The sequence below is a fragment of the Sorex fumeus genome, unplaced genomic scaffold (genome assembly GCF_029834395.1).
Source record: "Sorex fumeus unplaced genomic scaffold, SorFum_2.1 ptg000006l, whole genome shotgun sequence".
Taxonomy (NCBI): Eukaryota; Metazoa; Chordata; class Mammalia; order Eulipotyphla; family Soricidae; genus Sorex; species Sorex fumeus.
In genome coordinates, this window is record NW_026606063.1 from 733,996 (window position 1) to 744,660 (window position 10,665).

At 49.9% G+C, this 10,665-nt stretch overlaps 1 protein-coding gene across 1 annotated transcript; it reads right to left on the reverse strand.

Moving 5' to 3' along the window:
• Nucleotides 1-625: 625 nt before the first annotated feature.
• CD55 (CD55 molecule (Cromer blood group)) lies at nucleotides 626-10,223 on the reverse strand. The gene is made up of 8 exons (XM_056125638.1): nucleotides 10,140-10,223; nucleotides 9,370-9,552; nucleotides 7,896-8,087; nucleotides 7,367-7,466; nucleotides 5,986-6,071; nucleotides 4,979-5,167; nucleotides 1,752-1,853; nucleotides 626-1,326 (listed from the first exon to the last, which is right to left on the reverse strand). The coding sequence occupies exons 1-8, from the start codon at nucleotides 10,198-10,200 to the stop codon at nucleotides 626-628; spliced, it is 1,614 nt and encodes a 537-aa protein (XP_055981613.1). The 5' UTR covers nucleotides 10,201-10,223.
• Between the last annotated feature and the right edge of the window lie 442 nt (nucleotides 10,224-10,665).

Here is a 10,665-nt window from a genome sequence, read left to right on the forward strand (position 1 = left end):
TCAGTCTCTAAAGCGAATTTAAAAAAACAAATATTTTTCATTTGGTATTGCTTCTCTGGGGCCACAATCTATCATACATTACTGCAAAGTGTTCCTCTTTCAAAAATATTTGCTCCAGCACAGTCCATGCCCATTTCTAAAGAAAGGCAAGAATATTAGTATGGCAATTCAGTCCAATAAGTCAGAGTGGTTGACTTTGGGGTCCTGTCAAGTTAAAATGAGTACCACAAATACTGCAACCATACTCTGGGTCAGTGTTAAAATCAGACTTGCAGTCAGTGCCAACTCACGTGAGAGAGGAGGTCCTCTTGCTGGGGCAGTGCTGGTTGCTTGCATGTGGGTGGTTGCCCGGGGAGCAGGTGGTCTCTGTGTCGCTGTAACATGAGAAGAAGTCAATCTTTGTGTTGTTTGGAGACCCTGAGTCACCGGGGTGTGGACAGCAGTGGACTTGGGTATTGCTGGAAGACTCTGTTCAAATGATGCTTTTGCCGTGGTGGATCTTTGCGCTGTTGATGTGGTTTGTGAAGCCGGAGAATTTGCCATAACAGGAGTGTGACCTGCTGGTGAGGTCTCTGTAGATAAAGTATTTGATAAGGAAGATGTCTTCTGGACTGTTTTGGCCAAATCACTTACTGCAGTGGGTTTCGGGGAAGTTAGTGGAGTCTTTGGAGCAGAAGAGTCTATTGAAGTGGGTTTTGAAGAAGTTAGTGGGGCCTTTGGAGCAGAAGAGTCCACTGCAGTGGGTTTCGGAGAAGTTAGTGGGGCCTTTGGAGCAGAAGAGTCTATTGAAGTGGGTTTTGGAGAAGTTAGTGGGGCCTTTGGAGCAGAAGAGTCCACTGCAGTGGGTTTCGGAGAAGTTAGTGGGGCCTTTGGAGCAGAAGAGTCTATTGAAGTGGGTTTTGAAGAAGTTAGTGGGGCCTTTGGAGCAGAAGAGTCCACTGCAGTGGGTTTCGGAGAAGTTAGTGGAGTCTTTGGAGCAGAAGAGTCTACTGAAGTGGGTTTCGGAGAAGTTAATGGAGTCTTTGGAGCAGAAGAGTCTACTGAAGTGGGTTTCGGAGAAGTTAATGGAGTCTTTGGAGCAGAAGAGTCTACTGAAGTGGGTTTCAGAGAAGTTAGTGGGGCCTTTGGAGCAGAAGAGTCCACTGCAGTGGGTTTCGGAGAAGTTAATGGAGTCTTTGGAGCAGAAGAGTCTACTGAAGTGGGTTTCAGAGAAGTTAGTGGGGCCTTTGGAGCAGAAGAGTCCACTGCAGTGGGTTTCGGAGAAGTTAGTGGGGCCTTTGGAGCAGAAGAGTCCACTGCAGTGGGTTTCGGAGAAGTTAGTGGGGCCTTTGGAGCAGAAGGGTCTACTGTAGTTGTGTTAAGTTTTGAAGCAGAAAAATCTATTGTAGTGGGTTTTTGAGGAGTTGGTTTGGGTTTGGGGGCTGAAGAATTTATTGTAGTGGGTTTATGAGTTGGACTAGATTTGGGGGCTGAAGAATCTACTGTAGTGGGTTTTTGAGGAGTTGGTTTAGGCCTCGGAGCAGAAGAATCTATTGTAGTGGGTTTATGAGTTGGTTTGGGTTTTGGAGCAGAACCTAGTGTAGTGGGCTTATGAGGAGTCGGTTTAGGTTTGGGGGCTGAAGAATCCTCCGTCGTGGGATTTTGAGGAGTTGGTTTAGGTCTGGGGGCTGAAGAGTCTATTGTAGTGGGTTTATGAGGAGTTGGTTTGGGTTTCTGATGGGTTGGTTTGGGTTTTGGAGTTGAAGAATTACTTGAAGTGGGGCTCAGAGGAGGCAACTGGGTTTCTGTACCTGGACCATTCCCTGAGATAGATTTCTGAATTGCTGGTATGACCTTGAAATTTTTGGAATGTTCTGTGGAGGAAATTTTTTTAAAAAACATTAGCTGAATATTTCTGTTTAAAGCAAGATTTTGGAAGTACTAATATAGTTTAAATTTCCTGGAAGTTCCTTTGCTAGTTCTTTTCAGTTACTTGATATCTAGTTTAATTCTATTTTCATAAAAAAGCAAGCTCTGGACATTCTGAATCTCCTACAGGGCAGCGTACTTTAGAATGAGCCCAGCAAGTTGGTGGTCAGTCGCAGCAGAAGTCCCATATGCATGTGGAGAACATCTGCCATTTGCACTGAGAGTTCAGTGGTCTCTAGGTCCATAAGTTTGATTACTACCCAGATAGTCTATATTCTTTTTGATTTGAGGTTAGTTTTTCTAAGCAGATATTGAAAATTGTATGTAGAACTCTCCAACTATATCTTCATTTTTGTTACAAATAGAAACTACATTTTCCCAGTGTGTGTAGGTTTCAGATTGCTTCACATTCCTGTTGATATGACCCATATTCCCTTCTTAACAGTCTTATCATAAGGTACATTTTGATATAATAAAGTTGCACCCATTTTTTTTGATAATTGCTTGTACTGTATGCTTTTTCATTCCTATTTTCATCTGCTCAGTACCATTAAAAATTAAACCATGTCTCTGTAAACAAATAGATTTTAGTTTTGAAATCTAGTATGATGGCATTTATCAAATCAGAACATGGTTATATCATTCTCTAACTCCAGTCCATTGGTGGGCACTTAGGGTTTGGTTCCAGCGTTGGGAAATTTGGGAATGTTCTTGCAAGCAGAAGTCAATACTCTGCACGATTTCTGAAATGTTTGTATTTGTAAAAACATCTTATTTTAGCTCTCTATTCCATATATAATTTTTCTCTTTTGTTTATTTTCCCCTAGTGTTCCATTTTGCATTAAGTACTCATTCTAATTCATTTTTTTATCCTGTGCTTCGTAAAACCTTTCACAATTACTTGCTGGAACAGCCTAAAGATTATGCAGGGATTCTATGTTTCCAGAGCTGCCCGAAGCTTACGATTTTCAGCCTCAAGTTCCTTCTCTCTGCCTCTTGAGTTCCTGGTACCTGGCTTGCTCAGCAGTCAGCTCCAACCCAGCACACAAGCGATGCGGCAGCACTGGCTGTGAAGCTGGCGCTTTGCACCTGCTCCCGCGTGCTCCTATTCCTGGGCCTTCCTCCCTCTGGGCCACCCTCTGGTTTTCCATCTACGTGGGTCAGGTGTGTTGCTGCCAAGTTCCCTTGGCTCTGTCTGAGAACGTTTTCATCTTGCATTCAACTTTAGAGTCAATAACTGTTATGTCTAGAGTCCAACAAGAACAATAACTTTCTTGTTTTTTTTAAAGCTCCTTATTGCTTCTGATGACGTCATCTTTGCTTGCAAGTCAGGCATCTGCTCCTGCTAGACCTTGCAGGCCTTGTGCCTTCTCCCTCTCAGGGCTTCCAGCAAGTGGGACTGCTCAGCTCAGTAGGAGGCACCTGGAGGGAGAGTTTGAGTTTCTTCTGCCAGGGGGATTGAGAGTTTTAGAATCTATCGGTTGATAGATTCCAGATCAAACAACTCAAATATCACCCAATTTAATGAATCCAAACAAAATAAATGCTCACCGTTCACGTTGCCATATCTCCACAGCACAACCATGGCATTAACAGAGTGGAGAACCAGCCTAACATCATCGTGTGGGGACCATTTCCTTGAAAAATTAGTTACTGGCATCTATCAGAAGTTTAAATGCACAGCAATTAAGCAGCAAGTTATTTATTGGGCTTGAACACACATGTAGTGAAAAGATAGGCCACATCTTTTGTACGGATAATTTAAACACTGGAACCAAACCCTAATTTCCCATCAATGGACTGGGGTTAGAGAATGACATAACCATGTCCTTATTTGATAAAATATATATATATATATATATATATATATATATATATATATGGATGGATGCTATTCATTTCCACAGTAGAAACATCTGGGGATGACAGTCACTTCTGAGAGCAGGACCCAGGCTAGAGAGGAGATTTCAGCCTTCACTGACACCTGTCCTCAGGCCCTGTCATCACCATGATCGTATTCACGTCTCTACTGAACAACCACCTGAATGAGAAGGACGGCAAGAAAGTGTTGCTGTGCAATCTTGGTGCAGTTGCAACAGTGTCACCGGCTCATGCACACTGATGCTTGCAGGTGCTGAGAAAATGCCACCTGGTCTGCCCTGCTCCAGTGAGTCTCGCTCACCCTGTCCACAGCCTTCAGAGCTGCACCAAAGAATATTCTGTGGGTGCAGCTGACCCACACACAGGCCATAAGCCTCCGGGACTAAGAACGTGGAGAAGAAGAGAGAATCCTGGCAGCAGAACACAGGGGCCGTGTCACTGCCATCAACAGAGGGGCAAGAGCTGAGGGTCCCAGAGGAAGAGACCAGCTAGGCCCCTCAGTTCCAGCTGATGGCTCTCCCTGTCGGGTAATGAGCCATTTGACAGAAAGGAATGAGCCACGTGGCATGAGAAAGCACAGGCAAAGGCTGGCACTCACTAAAAGCGTAGACATTACATGCATGTGTGTCTGGACCTATCTCAGATGAATGCATGCCTGTACGTATCTCCTGTCATCATGAGACATGCATGCATGTCTGTACATACCTCACTTACATTCATGAGATATCACATGCAGGTGTCTCTCATGCACCTCATGTTTATTCATGATCAACTATCTGACTTCTGTCTCCACATACTTCAGGTGTGTTCGCGAGACACTGACTTGTGTGTATCACGTGGATTCATGGGCCACTGCATGTGTGTTCTCGAGGCATTACATGGATATGTGCACACAAATCTCAGGCAATTCATGAGACGCTACACACATGGACTACACATAGCTCACATGTAATTTCTTGTTAACCCATATCGTTTTTCTCCACATCAGTGGTTCTTTCTCTCTTGGAAGTTCTAGAGACTTCTTAGAATCTGATGAGAAACTTGCCTCCCAGAAAAATACAAATATGATTGATACGTAATGGAGAAACTTTGTACTTTTTTTTTCATTATGCATCACTTTCTCAGGAGTTCCCAGAATTTGTAAGATACACAAAGGCCTGGGTTGCCTATTTTGGTCACCAACGCTCACCTTTGCAGACTGGGTATGGGCTGCTCCAGGCCCCGTGGCCGGCCTCGGCGGTGCAGTGGATGACATTCTCCCCAACCAGGGTGAACCCTGGCTTGCACTTGTAGCTCACAGACTGGCCATAGACGTAAGTATCCTGTGGTTCCTGAATGACCGCATGGTCAATTTCTGGTGGTTCTGGACAAACAATTTCTTAGAAAAAAAAACCAAAATATTTGATATTAATAAAATAGAAGGCATTTTTCCAAATATGACTAAAACACGCTAAAATTTTATTTAAAAGGAACAAAATTAACCATTTTTCTAAATATAGCATTATTAACAGGGAATGCTTTTATGACTATTAAATAATAAGTAGTATTTTTGGTGCTTTGAGTACAAATGTAAAAATAGAATGTTAACTTTAAGTAAATGTATAGAAAGAATTAAATTCTGAGCGCAAATGTTAAATGTTAAAAAAAAAAGTACAGTTTCTCCATTTTGCATCAGTCTGGTGCTATAAAAACGAACAAAAAATTGGCTGTTGTGGGAATTTAAAGGTGGAAGGAAGGTAGCAAGTTTAGGGGTCAGAGGGACTTGAGGGGCACCCTAGAGAGAAAAGAGAAATAAGAGAGACAAAAGAGGGAGATAGCAACAGGAGCTGGTAAGGGCACCAGAAAGAGACAGGACATCAGAAGGATGTGGAGTGCTCTTGACCTTGGGGTGAAACACTTCCTGGGTCTCTCATCAAGAGGACCAGCCCCACCTCCAGCTCAAAGTGCCAGGCAGCGGTGCTGCAGAGCAGTGGGACGGTGGCCTGCAGTCACCCCACAGATCTTCGCACGCGCACGTAGAGGAAGTGCACTGGACGGGGACAGGAGGTAGGAGCCCTCCTGTCCCTGTGACTGTTTCTCTAGAGGTGCGCAGCCAGCTGGGTCACTCTTGGTGTCCTGCTCAGCTGACACTCGCTTGGGGTGTGCGGAAGCACAGTCCTGACTCGAGGCTGCTGGCTCGAACCCTTTCGGTCTCACCTTTGCATTCTGGCAAGGGATCACTCCACCCAACCGTGTCTCCCATCAGGGAACAGTAGCTGGAGTCTGCTCCAACTAATTCGTATCTAGAGCAGCAGGGGAGAAGACTCACATTCAGTTCACAGGTTTCGATTCAGTTCACAGACTTCTGTCTGTGCTCCAGAATATCACAACTCAACAGGGTGCCAGCAGATGGAGACAAACATTAGACTATAAAAACTTAGTGGGAGCTAGAGGGACGCATTACATTTTAAAAGGTGACACTATAAACTGATGTGGCATCAATTAACATGTTTCAGGTAAAAAAATTTAGATATCTGGAAAGGCTTCTAAAAGGTTGGCATCTAATATTGAAAACACCTAAGACGTTTCTTACCGGTGGGAAGCACATGTTTGGAAATATAGTATATTAAAACATTTTAAGTGAACAATATATCCATATTTTATATTACAATCTAAAGTTCAGATCAGTATAGACCTGAGAGAATAATGGATGTATTTTAAGTGACAATACAGCAGATTGCCTAATACACAGCCAACTGGGTTCAATGGCCAGAGCTCCCTATGTTCCCCTGGCAGACCAGGTGGGATCCCTGAGCACAGAAGCAAGACTAGGACACCTCTGGCCCCCAACCCAAACCCACAGGAAGCATGCTGTCCTGAACAAGTTCAAAGCACTCTTTCAGAGTTTCTATTCAGGAAGCTGCTGATCTAAATCCCTGTTTCTAGCACGGTGACACAAGAGACACAGGGAGGGGGAAGCTGAGGCTCCAGGAGGAAGGGACCTTCCGTACCCCAGTCCCGGCTGACAACCCTCCCAGGAAAGTAACATGGCAGGAAACAGCACGGTATATGTTTATAATGAACAGAACACAGGTGCACACACGGTGGGGGACATGGAAGTTCCACCTGCAGACACTAAAGGATTCCGAAGTCATCGGCAGCATCGGGTCAGAGCTGATCAGGTCTGGGGCACAGGGTGAGTGGACTGGCCCAGGACCTCAGCTCACACCATCGCTCACACGACAGACACATGCTTTCTACCCTGGTATATGTAAGAACAGCCTGTCTACGTGTGGGGGGAAACACAGGCAAACTATCTTTAGGCAAATTTAAGATCTCACACTTTGAGGGGATTCATTTCTGCCACTATCAGTCACATAGCACATAGTTTTCCTTCTAACAGATCACTTTCAGGATTTTCTAATGAATCACGTATGTAGCAACGCTTAGCACTTCGGTTTTATCTTTCTAGCAGCTGAGTCAAGAAGGAGCTTTGAGAATGGGGGTCATTTCACTTCTACTAGATCTGTAAGCTTCCATCGTCTGTCCGAATCATTTGGTCACTTGTTCTATCCCAGACTGAGGATGCCAGACTTACCCTGGATTGCATGAGAAGGTGATGGATGAACCATACAGAATGTCAGTTGTTACCATGACATGACCGTTTCTGATTTCTCCAGGGTTGGGACATGACTTTTCTAGAGCAAAACACAGAACAAATTTTTTTCTCATTTAAGTATCAGGCACCTATAGACAAATCTATTGCCTGAGCCTTACTTTTCATCTTTAGACATCCTATTTTAATTTCTTGATGCTTTAAAATAGAAGCGAAAAAAAGCACACATTCGATTTATAAATTTACTTAATTTCATCTTACAAATGAATTAAATGTAAAATCTGCAGGTAAATGAATATTACTATGACAACAGAAGTTTATCAAAGATTAAAAATACTAACATTCTTTCAAGAATCATTTAATGTGTACAGATAGAGTCTAGCAAGAAGGAAAAAAGAGATTTTCCCCAAACACCACAAAATTAAAGATGTACTTCTGTATAGTGCCTGTTTCCCACAGCTGAAGCCTCAGCACCCCGAGAGGAAACAGAACTCATTGAAGTCATCCTCACTTTTACAAAATTCATCTGCTTTGGACCACCTCAAGTCCGGCAGGCAAGTGATTTTCCTGGAGAGAGATTCGACCCTCTGGAAACCTGCGCGGCATTTGTACTCCACACTGGAGCCCACTGGAAAGTAGTTCTGCTCGCTGTAAGGTCTCTGGAGAGAGGCGAAGAGTAGTCTGGTTGGAACATCACAGCTGCCTAAGTGTGGCAACAAGGAACAAGGAAAATTAACTTGAGAGCAGCCAGGTGTCACTGCCCGGACTTCCCCAGGCACTGCACACCGCCACTTTCCGTACTATTTTAGCTTTGTTTGGGGCCATACCCATGTTCAGGGCGCACGCCTGGATCTGCCGGGGGTCACTCCTGGCAGGACTTGAGGACTATACCGGAGAGGCTGTGTGCAAGGCGAGACTATGCAAGACTACCCACTGTGCAAGAGCTGTGTGCCCGTCTTTTGGTCCCTCTTGCAGAATCGTGGGATTAACTGGCCAGCATCATGGGCCAGCGGCAAGCAGGTGGAGGTTCACACGTTCGCTCTCTGGTCCTGGCTGCTGCAGGCCAGTGAGGTGGAACTGGAACCAGCAGTCCTCGGCTGCCAGTTCAGACGATCAGACAGTGAACCCATTTCAGCTGCTGGGGATAGTCCCAGGCAAGTCCCAGCATGGGACAGCAGGGTCGGTGGACTCAGTGGTCTGAGACCCCTGGGCTGGGGCCTCAGGCAGCAATAATGAAGTGAGAGTTCCAGCTCACACTCACAGACACAGCTCACCGTCTCAGGCTCACAAGCCCCTGAGAACCACAGCTCCCTGAGCACAGGCAGAGGAGCCCACGGTGTGAGGAGACTGCTCACATAGCAGTCAGGCTGTGGCTAGCAGGGGACCACTGACCCGTGGGGGTGTAGGGATGCGGCTCTGCTTCAGAGCCGCTGACCTGGGAGGCCCACCCCAGTGCACAGTCTGAGGGTCTGAGGGCACACAGCATGGACCACTGCTGAACTCAAACTCAGGGCCTGAGCCCCGGCTCAGCTCACCGCTCACCCGCCTGCTCTGAGAACCAGTGTGCATGTGCAGGGGCCAGCCCAGTCCTCCGTGTGTGCGCAGAGCTCCAGAGAGCCGGGCTGGGAGGCAGGTGCTGAGGCCCAGAGAACGGGAAGGGGCCCGCAGAGGCCCTGGCGAGGCCCCTCTGAGGGGAACAGGCCCAGCCCTGGTTCAAGGCACCACAGTTCGCACTCCCTCACGCACCACTGTTTACTCTCTGCCGCTCAGCCCAGGGCTAGAGTGTTAGGAAAAACCATTAATGAAGACTGGGCCTATTCTGGGAACTGGCGCCGTCAATTAGCTGGAGTGTGGGGTGCCAAGGGGAAGCCCTGGGGCTTAATAAAGCCAGAAAACTATCAATTACAGTCACCCTGAAGAGCCAGCATTAACCCTGGCAAGGCAGGCGCGCTCCCTTATGGCAGCCTGCGAGCAGGGGGCCTTACGGTTGCAGAAGGCGTCCAGCTCCGACCACTGCCCTTGGTCACAGAGTGCAGAATCGGGCCGGCCGGGCACCTTCACAAAGCCCGGGTTGCACCTGTAGACCATTTCGGCTCTCTCGGGGAAACTGCTCAGTCCCTGCAGGTCGGGCAGCGCGTTGGGCACCTCCGGGGGGAGGCCGCAGTCACCTGGGGAGCGAAGGGCAGAGTTAAAGGTCATCGGGCCCCAGGCAGGCGCCTAGGGGGGCTGCAAGCCCAAGGTCTTCAGGCCGGCCGGCCAGGCAGGTCTGGACGCGGGGGAGTCCTGTGCGCGCGGGGCGCAGCTGGAGCCAGGTGTGGGGCTGGCCCGGGCGGGCTCAGCGCAGTGGCCCTGGCCCTTCTGAGCGGGGCCACGTCTTACAGGGGCGCGGAAGGGCCGATCCCCGCCCTTCTGTTCCCTTCCCGAGGGGTCAGCTGTGGCCGTGAGTGGTCAGCGGGCGCTGAGGGCCCCCGAGGGCGACAGCGGGGCCCCCGGGCTCCCCAGCGCCGGACGCGTCCTCCCGTCCTCCAGCCACGAAAGCCGGACAGGTCCATGGCACGGGCGCGGGCGCCGCGGCCTGGGGAGCGCTGCCCTGGCAAGGACGACTCGCGCCCGGGACCCCTTTCCGGACCCCCGCCCCGCGCCCGTCCTCCTGCCCTGCCGAGCCTCCACCCTGCGGCTGCCTCCGACCCCAGCTTGCCCAGCCCGTCCCCCCGCCCCCGCAGCCGAACCCCTCTCGTCGGGGCGCGCCCCTCACCGCGCGCGGCCGGCGGCCCCAGCAGCAGCGGCAGCAGCAGGACCAGCGCGGCCGGGCGCATCGCGGGCAGCGGCGCCGACGGGGGCGGCGGGACGCGGGGGGCGGCGCGCTCGGAGCGGCGGGAGCGGCGGGAGCGGAGCGCGGGACGGCGCGGTCGGAGCGCTCGGAGCTGCGGGAGCGGCGGGAGCGGCGGGAGCGGCGGGAGAGGCGCGAGCCGAGCGCGGACGGCGCGGTCGGAGCGGCCCGCGCGGCGGGCGGGCGGGCGGGGCGGGGCGCGCGGGGCGGGCGGCGCTGACTCACGGGGCGGGGCGGCCCTCCCGGGTCCCCGGGCGCGGGGCGGAGGGGCTCCCTCTGGCCTGGAAGGTGCTCAGCGGCCCAGCCAACAGGGGCGCGGGGACCAGGAATAAAGCGAAGCCCTCGAGCTGCGGCTGCCTCGGCCTCTGAGCGGCTGGAGCGCACCCCCGCTCTGGGCAGACCCCCCACCCCCAGAGGACCAGACCCCCCGCGGGCCTCGTGGTGCCTCCGA